Here is a 13,657-nt window from a genome sequence, read left to right as displayed (position 1 = left end):
TCTCTCAGTGTAACACACCACATTAACAGAATGAAGGAAAAAAGTCCACATGATGATCTCAGTTGGTGTACAAGTGTCTTTTTCTTGTCCGCATGAAACTAAGTTTCATGATAACATTCTCATTTTTAATGTTTCTTCATAGTAAGAGCTACATTGAGCATTGTACACTTAATCTTTACAACCCAATGGGTTAATCACTATTTTTGTTTACTTTTTACCAGTAAAGAAACTAAACCTCAGAAAGATGCCTAAGGTTACCAAGATAGTGACTGGTAGAGTTAGAATGAAGGATTATTGAAGACTCTAGTATCTAACTTTTCAACAGAGCTCAACCATTTATTTCACCTGTTCTTGATTGCTTGGATAAAGAATATTGTGGGTTTCTCTTGGGAAATGTTCATCCATGTGGTATTTAATGTAGATTCAAATATTTGCACATAAAACATTCACACTTGTGTACTGTGTGTCCAATCAGTTATCAAATATTTAAGAATCACTATGTGGGTAGGGTTATCTCTTGATTCATATGGACCATTGGTTTAACATCCAGTGATGGTCTAAATCTGTGGTTCACAATCCAATTCTATGGGAAAATTCTTCAATGGATATTAATAGTGTTCTTTTAAAAATGATCTTCCCCTATGTAAAGTTGTAAAGTTAAATTTTCTTTTCTTTTAACTAAAGGTAGCACCTTTTAAAGCCTTTAAAAGATGTACTGGGAATTTCCGAAAAGGAGATTTGGTATGTAGAATTTTTCAGTTTTGACACCAAACTCTGTAGAGCAAAACTGTACCAATAAATTATTGAGCCTGGAGATAAATAAAGGAGAACAATTTTGTATATATCTATGAACTGATATCTACTATCAGTAGGTACAATGAGGAAAGAAGAGACCATGAGTATAAAGGCTGGACAATTCTGCCACCCTGATGTTCTGTGACTTGGGAAAGCTTGCCTCAGTTTCCTTTTTGTGCAAAATGAGGGGTTGAATTAATGTCCTAAATTTATCTTTACTCTTTAATGTGAAAATTAGAAAAATTCCAGATATTTTATTCTCAGTCAAACAAAAATTTTGTTGAAATTTTCTGAATTGAGATTTTTATTGAAACTTCTTGTTTTCTAGCATGAATTAATCAAATAATAATGGGAGGCAGTGTGGTATGGGGGATAACCTGGACTTTGGAGGTAGTTATTTTAGGTTTCAGTCTCGACTCCACCAATTATCATTATTCTTAGACAGGGATATTCTTAGACAAGTCCATAACCTCTTGAATCCTTGGCTTTCTCAGTAGTGAAAATGAGGGTTTTATTACTTATAGTGCCTTTTACTTAGTAATAGGTGCTTAGTAAATGGAACTTGCTGGTATTTACTTTGGTAAATCAGTAATTAAATATGAATAATAAAGATCTGAGTGTAAGAGTTTTAGTTATAGATCAGAGCCTAGGTGTGATCACTTCACTTCCTGAAGGGACTTCAAATTCCATTTCTCCTGCCACTACCAGAGAGGGTGTACTGCTTATTGCATAAAGCAAAGCTGTCTGTGTGGTAGAAAGGAGAGAACAGAAATCCCTGGTTTTTGCCAAGTTTCTCTCTGGGAATAACTGAAGACAGAGGTTAAAATATGCATCCTCAACGAGCCAACTGGAATTGAGAGAGTACTTAGATTTCACGCCAGCCTCCTACAGTGTTTGTTAGTATAAATGGATGAGATGATACACTCTAGTTACCCAATCCCTATCCAGATAGTTGAATGAGACATCTGGTTAAAACACTACGCCATCTATTGTTTGTGACTCCTTCCTGAAATCATACTTAAGCAAGAGATAGATCAGAGAGCACAATGTTTCAGAAGTCAGTTGCCAAGTGGTGTTGACATCCTCTTGTCTTCTGACTTGGAAGAGGAGGAAGTTAGACCAAGGCTGGAGTAGGAGAAGAGTATAGAGTAGTTCACACACTTTTCTCCAGTCTCCCCTGTGCATTTTACTAGTTGAAGATTGATTGGGGTTCAGGGTATTTTTTTGCCCTAAAGATAAATATTGCTCTTCTCTTACTAATGCTTTCAGTCGATTATGCTTTTGTGTAAATTGCTATAACTAAATGCAGTATTGTCCTAAATCCTTGGGAGGATAATTCATGGAAGGGGTGTTAGCTCTGAGGGTAGGAGGAGGGAGAGAAAGATGTTCTTAACTCAAGGGATATTTCTCAGTAAGACAGTCCTGGTTGGATCTGCCCAGTAGGGGATTTGTGGTATCAGTGGACATTACACACTGGCCCTGACAGGTTAGAGGGAGGAGGAGGTGCCAAAGTTAACCTTTATATCCATTGCAGCTCTTCTGTCCAGTGCCATCTCAAGTCACCTTAGATGTCAGTAGATCCGAATTAAACCAGAATTCTGAAGAGCAAGCCAGTTAGGAGAGCTTGCAGATTTAGCTAACCGTTATTGAGCACTTACTGGGTACCTGAATTAGTGTGGGGTGCTTCCACATAATTCTTTTTTAAAGAGTCTTAGTATTCTCACCTGATGAGATGGCATGATGGCAATATCTGTCTCATAAGCTTGTTGAGGAAAACATGAAGATGGCTAGAATAGTTCCTGACACCTGGAAGCTCCCCCCATACCCCTAACCCCACCCCCACAAAAAAGTTTACCTATGCCTAGGCTGCACATTGAGAGACTCCAATTAAATTGCTTGGGGTGGGGATCTAGGCAGCTGTAGATTCCCCTCAGGTGCTTCTGATAGGCAAGTGAGGTTGAGAAACACTACCCTAGATCAGTGTTCTCTCCCCTGCCTACTGCTCAGACCTTATCTGCCAGCTTGCCAAGATTGTTCTGTCTCAGAAGTTCCCCCTCCAAGGTTTGTTTTTCACTTCTTAAACTTTTTATGTTAGAATAGATTTAGATTTACATAAAAGTTGCAAAAATAGTACAAAGACTTTTCAAATATCCTGCACTCAGTGTTCCCTATTAACATCTTACATTATTAGTTTGGTACATCTGCCACAATTAATGAACCAATATTGATACACTATTGTTAACTAAAGTCCATTCTTTACTACATTTCCTTAGTTTTTACCTGATGTCCTTTTTATGCTCCCGGATCCCATCTAAGATACCATATTACCTTTAGTAATCAAGTCTCCTTAGGCTCCTCTTGGCTGTGATAGTTTCTCAGACTTTCCTTGTTTCTGATGACCTTGACAGTTTTCAGGAATACTTGTCAAGTATTTTGTAGAATGTCCTTCAATTGGGATTTGTCTGATTTTTTTTCTCATCTTTAGGCTGGAGTTACGGGTTCTTGGGAGGAAGACCACAGGGCTAAAGTGCCTTTTCATTACATCTTATCAAGGGTACATACTATCAACATGATTTATCACTGTTGGTGTTGACCTTGATCACCTGGCTGAGGTAGTGTTTGTCAGGTTTCTCCACTATGAAGTTAATCTTTTCCTCCTTTTCCATACAATACTCTTTGGAAGGAAGTCACTGTTCACACCCTACACCTAAGGAGTGGAGAGTTGTGTTCCATCTTGTCAAAGGTTCAGAAATAGTCAAAATAAAACCAATGAATCACCAAAGTAGTAAGTAGTAAAAATTTATTGTGCATACTCCAAAAAGTTTGCAAACAGGGAGCAATCAAACCAAAACATGGAATGAGGTTTGGAGATATATTATTACAAAGCAGCTCATATAGTGAGAAGGCAGAGTCTTCGCAGTGATTGGTAGTTTCGCTAAATTAATGACTAACCTGGTTTTGTCTGCTAAGGGAACCTTCAAGGCTGGTCTCTATTTGCCTTTGATTTTAACAATTCTCTCCTGGGGCTGGCCCCGTGGCCGAGTGTTAAGTTCGTGTGCTCCGCTGCAGGTGGCCCAGTGTTTCGTTGGTTCGAATCCTGGGTGCGGACATGGCACTGCTCATCAAACCACGCTGAGGCAGCATCCCACATGCCACAACGAGAAGGACCCACAACGAAGAATATACAACTATGTACCGGGGGGCTTTGGGGAGAAAAAGGAAAAAAATAAAATTAAAAAATAATTAATTAAAAAAAAAACAATTCTCTCCTTTTGGTCATTCTCTCAGCAGGCTGAGAGTAAGACCAACCCTTATAGTGTTATTCTCAGTTACCACTGTTCATGTAGTCAGGCTGAAGGATCACACATTTGCTGTTTCCATTGGTTGAGTCACAGGCTAGAGGGCAGTGTAGTCACCATCTTCATCCTTTACGTTATTATTGCTTTCACCCAGTTGTTTAATCCTCATAGATACCATTTGTTGTGTGAGTAGCTGCCAACAGACATTTAAAACCCTTGAGAGTATATAATGCACTAGAGAGGTTAATATAATGACTATAAGGAGAATAATAGCCAAACATTGAAAAAATCCCTGAAACGGAAATTCCCAGGAACCAATTAAATATTAGCAATCATAATAGTTTGAGCAAATTATAAATTTAGTTTTTGAATTTGGGGAACAGCCATTTGAGAAAGTTTGTCAGGTTTGAAGCATCTTCAGATGGAGTAAAGGCAAGCAGTAGCTGTCTGAGAGATTTTCTTGATTTGCAGTCTGAATGTCTCTGGTGGTCTTTCTGAGTGGCCCATAGGACAGGCATGAAGATGTTCCACACATGAGCTGTCAGGGTGATTTCTCTGAAGTTTACATCCAGCTTTAGCTTGCATGGTTTTGGGAAAAGTGTAGTTTTAGTTTCATAGTGAATCCAAGTCAAAAGAGTAGGTGGGAGAAAATTGGAGAGTTCTAGCCACATATTGGAGGCAAAGACAGTTATCAGTAAATGTAATTCTTCTCTCTAAAATCATCCTCATTTCTAACAGAGATAGCCAAATTAGGACTAATTTGTTTGCAAAGTAAGTCAAATCTCAGTAAACTTCGTCTGATTATTTACATAAGTGCAGCAAGCATAGCAATTGAGCATATCTATCTGCTCTGTTGGAACTTTTCATAAGGAATCTCAAATTGAACTTAAAAGCCTCTTGAGGCCGGAAACCCAAGCCAAGGACTTGCCATCAGACTTCACCTTCAATCCCTATAGATTCAGGTGAATTCCTCTCCTCTCAAGGTCCCCAAAATATCCTGAGGTTCCTGAGCCTGCCAGGTGTCTTTCCTTACTCACCTGTTAAGGCTGTTGAGAACCCTGTAAGCAAGGTACCAAGCCAATAGTTCCAAGGGGCTTTATTGGCTCCACAAAGTCAACTTTTGTTCCCCAAAGATGTCTGGTCATATCTGAGTCTATGCACATCTCTCCCAAATACAACATTCCAGTCAAAGTCTTGGTACAAGAAGGACAGATTCTTATTGAACTTATGCAAGTAACTATATTGCCATAAAGAATATCTACTACGTTTCCAAATTTTGAAGGGTTCAGGTAGAGAGACAAAGAAATTGTTTCAACTCTGCTTACAAAGGTAGTTTGGAGAATTTCCATAATTTCTGGAACACCTATAATCACAACATAAAGAAGGCTTATTTGACAATACTTCCATGTAATTTAACATAGTATCTCCCTTTTTATATAAGGAGAGAGAATAAATCCTTTGAGATGTTTCAGGGGCCCTCTGAAAAACTCCAAAGTTAGTTCAAGGTCAAAAAGACTTCATGTAGGGGCTGGCCCTGTGGCCAGGTGGTTAAGTTCGTGCACTCTCCTTCAGCAACCTGGGATTTCACTGGTTCGGATCCTGGGTGCAGACCTGGCACAGCTCGTTAGGCCATACTGAGGCAGCATCCCACATAGCACAACCAGAGGCACTCACAACTAGAACACACAACTATGTACTAGGGGGCTTTGGGGAGAAGATGAAGGGGGGGGGAAAAAAGGATTGGCAACAGATGTTAGCTAGGTGCCAATCTAAAAAACAAAAAAGACTTCATTTAGAATTTGATTTGGGGAAATTTGTCAAAAATATCAAAAGATTTGGTCAAATAGGATTGTAACTGAAGTTAGTTAATGTAGTTGTGAAAGACTCAAGTTTTGTGATTTTTGAGTAATCAAAGACCTGATAAAACACAGAATCTTTGTTTTCTCAGCATATTACATTAAAGTTAAAGAAAAAATCGTTTACAATTTCTTATTAAGAGCAAACCAATGATCTAAGAAAACTTTGTTTTTTTAACAGAGAGAAAACCAAATTCTAATTCTGCATTAGTATACGTTTGATACTAAAATTCTCCTTTATTTTGTCTTCTTGAGTAATCTATTCCGATTTTAGCTTGAATGCACATAAAATTCCTCTATCAGTATTCCTTTTCCACAAACCTTCTGCAATTTACTATGTCCAGTTAGGTTTTGTCCTGTCTTTTTCCTTTCTTATTGTGGAACAATTGTTTTACTTTAGGACAAGATTTCTTTTTCTTTTACCAAAAAATCCATCTCTATTCCTCATACCTTCTTTTACCAAAAACATACATCCTTACTTTTCATATGCAGTAATTTTCTTTCATCTTTATTATTTCTGGTAGTTTTGTAAAACAACAACAACAACAACTTTGGCTCTTTGACAAATCGATTTTGGCCACAGCAGTCTGTATTTTTAAAAGCCTCCTTCTAGGCATTTTGGGGTAATTGCTATTTAAAATTTCCTTTGTATTAGGGGTCAGATGGCATGGGGTATTTTGTTCATCTTCTCATCAATCACTGTAATAGCCTCTTCATTCTCATTATTTTCCCAGAGATTCCACCTCTTAACATCCTGTTCAGGTTTTGTCATCATGCAGATCTTAATCTGCAGCATCTTGTGCCTTCCTAGCTTTGCAAAATGGTATGCTAAGGTCTCTAACTTACTGTCCTGCTTTCCACCTGCCAGCCTCTAAGCTAGCAGAGTAGTGGAAAACCTTACCCTTTGCTAACCTCAGCTCTTCTTCTAGCTTTTTAAATTATTTGTAATCTTTGCTTTCTAGTAAAATCTAGGAAGCAGACATTTGTAAACTGCCTATCATATCTTAGCATCCTGTAGTAGATTAGCAAATTTATCAAAAGTTTTAGAAGTATATTCTTCATAGTAAAATTTTTTAATGTGGCATAAAATATGTTCATCAGCAGACCCAAACATCCTTTGTTTCTTTGCAGAAAGATTAAAAAACCCAAAACTAGATAAACCTTTGTCTAGCAGTCAACATCCCAATACATTATCTTATTTGGCTTCTTGACCAATTCTGCTTAAATTACTTGTCTTTGACAGTTATGCTTGGATTAAACCACTACCTGTCACCTTAAGTTATTTTTGTTGTCGTCAAGGTTTTGTAACATAGATATAGCATGAGCTTAGTTGATCAGTTTGCATTACATTCAATATTAACAACTCTGAAGACATGCCTGCTTTCAGCAAACCAACAAACTTAACCTAGCTTTTATTTATCAAAGATTATCCCAGATCACATAAACCTAAACACCTGGGCCAGCCTGCATACCTCTGAGTGTATACTTAATTTATATAGTGCTTGTTTGTCTTTAAGCTGGTTGAATAGAGCTCTTTAAAAATTAATTTGGTAATACCTTCTGGAGTTAGAAAAACACCACACATCTGCAACATACGTATATAGTCTTACAGACTCCACTCATTTCCAGAGTTATTTAGATCAGCACCTTTTCCCCCCATCACCATCCATGAAGTTGTTTCATATATTTGTAATACAATTAGATTCTTTTATTACAGTCTGTCTCTGTTCCACCCTGGGATCCTCTGACCTTTGAAATGATTTCTTAAATTTGCATTCACTAAGATTCACTGTGCTATAAAATTCTTTGGGTTTTGACAAATGCATAGTGTCATATATCTATTTGTCTAAGAGTGTTTGCATTTATTGTCCTTCTGCCTGGATTACTCTTCCCTCATATTTTCCCATGGCTGGACCCTTATCTGTCATCAGATCTCTGCTGAAATGCTATCTCCTGGGAGAAGCCTTCCTTGAGCACCCAATCCAAAGGAATCCCCTAGCCTAAAATTTTATTCGTTTATTTGCTTGTGTGTGTGGTTTGTTTTTGTCAGTCTCTCTCTAGAAGGATATAAACTTAATGAGATCAGGGATGCGATGTGTATCCTGGATATCTAGAATACTGGGTCAGTGAACATTTGTTTTATATGAATTAATAGTTCTATCCTAATTCTGTGCTGCATTGCTTATTCCTAGTGCCTGTTTTTAAGACTTATCAGTAGTGATTGAAAGTAGCCTTGTTCACTTGAGCTTCCAGTTTACCCTGATTTTCTACTTTCGCGAGGGTTTTACTTGCAAATTAGCTTAGGTATTTCAGCATACTGAAGATGTGTAATTACACTGATTGCTTTCTCCTACAGTATTTATAATGCTCTTTTAAAAAGTTAATTTAGGAACCAGCCCCGTGGCCAAGTGGTTAAGTTTGTGTGCTCCACTTTGGCGGCCTGGAGTTTTGCCAGTTCAGATCCTGAGTACAGACATGGCATTGCTCATCAGGCCATGCTGAGGCGATGTTCGACATGCCACAACTAGAAGGGCCCACAACTAAAATATGCAACTATGTACTAGAGGGATTGGGGAGAAAAAGCAGAAAAAAAAAAAAGAAGAAGATTGGCAATAATTGTTAGCTCAGGTGCCAATCTTTCAAAAAAAAGTTATTTTAGTAAGTGACTTATAATCTCTGATTCTACATAGAATTGTACAATACTCTGGATTTCCCAGTCCAGCTGTGTGTTAGATCCTGCTGAGGAGGTTTGAAAAAACACTGATTCCCCACCTCCATCCCTGACTTATTGATCTCTAGGAAGATTCTGCATATTTGTAATTTTATTTGCCAGCTCAGCATCTAGTCAGAACATTTGAAGTTTTAAAAAACCCAGGGTATTAACTACAGGCCGATATCACTGATGAACATAGATGCAAAAATCCTCAACAAAATTTTGGCAAACTGAATACAACAATACATCAAAAAAATTATACACCATGATCAAGTAGGATTTATACCAGGGACACAGGGATGGTTCAACATCCGCAAGTCAATCAACGTGATACACTACATCAACAAATTGAAAAACAAAAACCACATGATCATCTCAATAGATGCAGAGAAAGCATTCGACAAGATCCAACACCCATTTATGATAAAAACCCTCAATAAAATGGGTATAGAAGGAAAGTACCTCAACATAATAAAGGCCATATATGACAGACCCACAGCCAACATCATACTCAAGGGACAAAAACTGAAAGCCATCCCTCTGAGGACAGGAACAAGACAAGGGTGCCCACTTTCACCACTCCTATTCAACATAGTACTGGAGGTGTTGGCCAGAGCAATTCGGCAGGAAAAAGAAATAAAAGGAATCCAAATAGGCAATGAAGAAGTAAAACTCTCGCTGTTTGCAGATGACATGATCTTATATATAGAAAACCCCAAAGAATCCATAAAAAAACTATTAGAAATAATCAACAACTGCAGCAAAGTAGCAGGGTATAAAATCAACATACATAAATCAGTAGCATTTCTATACACTAACAATGAACTAACAGAAAAAGAACTCAAGAACTCAATCCCATTCACAATCGCAACGAAAAGAATAAAATACCTTGGGATAAACTTAACCAAGGAAGTGAAGGATCTATACAATGAAAACTACAAGACTTTCTTGAAAGAAATTGACGACGACATACAGAGATGGAAAGACATTCCATGCACATGGATTGGAAGAATAAACATAGTTAAAATGTCCATACTACCTAAAGCAATCTACAGATTCACTGCTATCCCAATCAGAATCCCAAGAACATTCTTCAGAGAAATTGAACAAAGAATCCTAACATTCATATGGGGCAACAAAAGACTGCGAATTGCTAAAGCAATCCTGAGCAAGAAAATCAGAGCCGGCGGAATCACAATCCCCGATTTCAAAACATACTACAAAGCTACAGTGATCAAAACAGCATGGTACTGGTACAAAAACAGGTGCACAGATCAATGGAACAGAATTGAAAGCCCAGAGATAAAACCACACATCTATGGACAACTTATCTTCGACAAAGGAGCTGAGGGCCTACAATGGAGCAAAGAAAGTCTCTTTAACAAATGGTGCTGGGAAAATTGGACAGCCACATGTAAAAGATTGAAAATTGACCATTCTTTTTCACCACACACCAAAATAAACTCAAAATGGATCACAGACCTAAAGATTAGGCCTGAAACAATAAGTCTTCTGGAAGAGAATATAGGCAGTACACTCTTTGACATCAGTTTCAAAAGAATCTTTTTGGACACTGTAACTCCTCAGTTGAGGGAAACAATAGAAAGAATAAACAAATGGGACTTCATCAGACTAAAGAGCTTCTTTAAGGCAAGGGAAAACAGGATTGAAACAAAAAAACAGCTCACTAGTTGGGAAAAAATATTTACAAGCCACTTATCCAACAAAGGGTTAATCTCCATAATATACAAAGAACTCACACGGCTTAACAACAAAAAAACAAACAACCCGATCAAAAAATGGGCAGAGGACATGAACAGACATTTCTCAAAAGAAGATATGAATATGGCCAATAGACAGATGAAAAGATGTTCATCATTGCTAATCATCAGGGAAATGCAAATCAAAACTACTCTAAGATATCACCTTATACCCGTTAGATTGGCAAAAACATCCAAAACCAAGAGCGACAAATGTTGGAGAGGTTGTGGAGAAAAAGGAACCCTCATACACTGTTGGTGGGAATGCAAACTGGTACAGCCACTATGGAAAACAGTATGGAGATTTCTCAAAAAGTTAAAAATTGAAATACCCTATGACCCAGCCATCCCACTACTGGGTATCTATCCTAAGAACCTGAAATCAGAAATCCCAAGAGTCCCTTGCACCCCTATGTTCATCGCAGCATTATTTACAATAGCCAAGACGTGGAACCAACCTATGTGCCCAGAAACTGATGATTGGATAAAAAAGATATGGTATATATACACAATGGAATACTACTCAGCCGTAAAAAAAAGACAAAATTGGCCCATTCACAGCAACATGGATGGACGTCGAGGGTATTATGTTAAGCGAAATAAGCCAGTCAGAGAAAGACGAACTCTATATGACTCCACTCATAGGTGAAAGTTAATATATTGACAAGGAGATCTGATCGGTGGTTACCAGGGAAAAGGGGGGGTGGGGGGAGGGCACAAAGAGGGAAGTGGTGTACCCACAACATGACTAACAAAAATGTACAACTGAAATCTCACAAGGTTGTAAACTATCATAACATTAATAAAAAAATTTAAAAAAATTTAAAAAACCCAGGGTATTATTGTAGAGTGAGATTTGGTGAAAATGTCTAGAGGATTTCAGTTTATAGCTACGATTATCAAAGCTTATACAAAGAGAAGGTCTTTTAACTTGGACTAACTTTTTCTGCCACTTTTTGAGCCCTTGCTGTATGCTAGGTACTGGGAACATATATAGGTGAATCACAGACTTTGCTTTCAAGGAACCTACATCCTCTGATAAGACAGTGGAATGAATATAAATAATCATAATAGAAGGTAGAAAATAATAGGTGCACGAGAGAGAGAAAATAATTTTGATGTTTAAAGACGGAGTGGTCATTCACACCTTGAGAAGAAGGTAAAAGTAGAGTCCAGTTCTTAAAGAGAATGTACAGAGAGAAGCTGGAACCCTGGACATCCTACTCTTCTGCAGTGGGCTGTAAGGAAACCGGAAGTTAAAGGGGAGCCTAATACAAGCCAGAAGGCAATAGCCAAACTGGTAAGAGACCTGGAATGGTCAGGAACTAAAGTCCAGACTGTCAGAGCTATCAAAGCCAATGGTTCTTAATAGAGCTCTGGAGTGCTAACAGAGCTTTTCAATTTCAGTATTGAAATTTTTACAGTATTTTTTTGTATTTATTTATTTTTAAAATTATTAGTAGTAGTAGTAGTATTATTTTTTTGGTGAGAAAGATTGGCCCTGAGCTAACATCTGTTGCCAGTTTTCCTCTTTTTGCTTGAGGAAGATTGTCCCTGAGATCACACCTGTGCCAGTCTTTGTCTACTTTATATGTGGGATGTTGCCACATCATGGCTTAATGAGCAGTGTGTAGGTCCACGCCTGGGATCTGAACCCGCAAACCCCACGCTTCCAAAGTGGAGTGCACAAACTTAACCACTACGCCACGGGGCCGGCCCCATACAGTATTTGAAACATAAAAAGAAATTATTAGGGGCCGACCCCCTGGCCGAGTGGTTAAGTTTGCGTGCTCCGCTTCGGCGGCCCAGGGTTTTGCCAGTTCGGATTCTGGGCGCGGACAAGGATTGCCAGGGAGGGAGGTGTAGAGAGGCTAAAGCCAAGGACACATCCTTAAGGAAATTCTTAGACTTAGAGGGAGGGAAGAAGAGGAGCCAGAGAAGGAGTTTTGGTCAGAAACAAAGTGAAACCTGAGAGCAGTCCAAGGAGAAAGGGAGTAGGGAAAATACATGTCGTAGGGAAACATCTGAATTATAGGCTCTCTTTAATAAAAAGTTTTCCACAGTTCAAACTCTAAGATAGGTTATATGCCAATAGGTGAAATGACGTAAGTTAATGAAAGGTATTACGTTTTACAGGAAATCTGCATTATTATATCATTATATGTTATAAACAGGATAGTTGGTTAGCATTAAAGAATATTTTGCTGGATTCCAGAGATTGAAGAAGAAATCTTTAACTTTTTTTTTAAATTTTCTTTTCCTTTTTCTCCCCAAAGCACCCCGGTACATAGTTGTATATTCTTCGTTGTGGGTCCTTCTAGTTGTGGCATATGGGACGCTGCCTCAGCATGGTCTGATGAGCAGTGCCATGTCCGCGCCCAGGATTCGAACCAACGAAACACTGGGCCGCCTGCAGCGGAGTGCGCGAACTTAACCATTCGGCCACGGGGCCAGCCCCTGGAAATCTTTAACTTTTTAAACTTGAATTTGAAAGGAGAATATTGATTTTAATCAGTAGACTTCTTAATTGAAAGCCTTGAAGTTTTAAAAGACAAGAAATTGTCATTTTTTGTTCTGTGGGTGTAATATCTGCTGTAACTGACTGAGTTCTGAATAGTGATGTTTAACCACACGTGAACATTTACGAAATCTTGAACTCTTTTTAGTGTATTTTCCCAGCAGTATTCGTAAGAATTCTATTAGGGGTAACAGTATCCAAATATGTGCTGTTGGTGTTTCCCTAAGTAACTTTTTGTTTTTGTCCTTGTTTTTAGGATCTGACTGGCATAGAGTCTATGGATCAATGTCGCCATACCTTGGAACAGCATAACTGGAACATAGAGGTATAATAGGATTCATTCTGAGCTTATTTTTGCCCTGGTCTGATAGCAAATCAAAGACATGTATTTCTCCACAGCAGGAATCTTTTCTCTCAATAGATTTTTTTCAAATTTACAACTCTTTGGTCTTTAAAAATAAATATGTGGGAAAGGTGAATATTGTGATCAGTTTATAAAATCATAGAAAAATGGTGAGCAGATCCCTCAGTACAGCGCCCCTCATCCTCTATTTTTTCTTAATGGCTCTTTGAGAAAACTTGGGTTTTATATATTTGGTTTGTAACCAGATACCTTAATGTGAACCTTAATACATATTTTATAGTTTGTTCTTTTGGATTTTCTGAGTAATCGTGTCATCTGCAACTCAGTGATTTTTTCAGTATCTGGATCTGTT

At 38.1% G+C, this 13,657-nt stretch overlaps 1 protein-coding gene across 2 annotated transcripts in view; it reads left to right on the top strand.

The window, feature by feature from the left end:
* Positions 1-13,657, top strand: part of FAF2 (Fas associated factor family member 2) — a 56,995-nt gene that overhangs the window by 20,046 nt on the left and 23,292 nt on the right. For both annotated transcript variants that reach the window (XM_046665798.1, XM_046665799.1), the window contains exon 2: positions 13,198-13,266. In XM_046665798.1, the coding sequence (XP_046521754.1) occupies positions 13,198-13,266 (69 nt within the window). The remainder of the gene's footprint in view (positions 1-13,197; positions 13,267-13,657) is intronic.

Source organism: Equus quagga, chromosome 7 (assembly GCF_021613505.1).
Source record: "Equus quagga isolate Etosha38 chromosome 7, UCLA_HA_Equagga_1.0, whole genome shotgun sequence".
In the NCBI taxonomy this organism is placed as follows: domain Eukaryota; kingdom Metazoa; phylum Chordata; class Mammalia; order Perissodactyla; family Equidae; genus Equus; species Equus quagga.
This window is presented reverse-complemented; position numbering and strand designations above follow the sequence as displayed.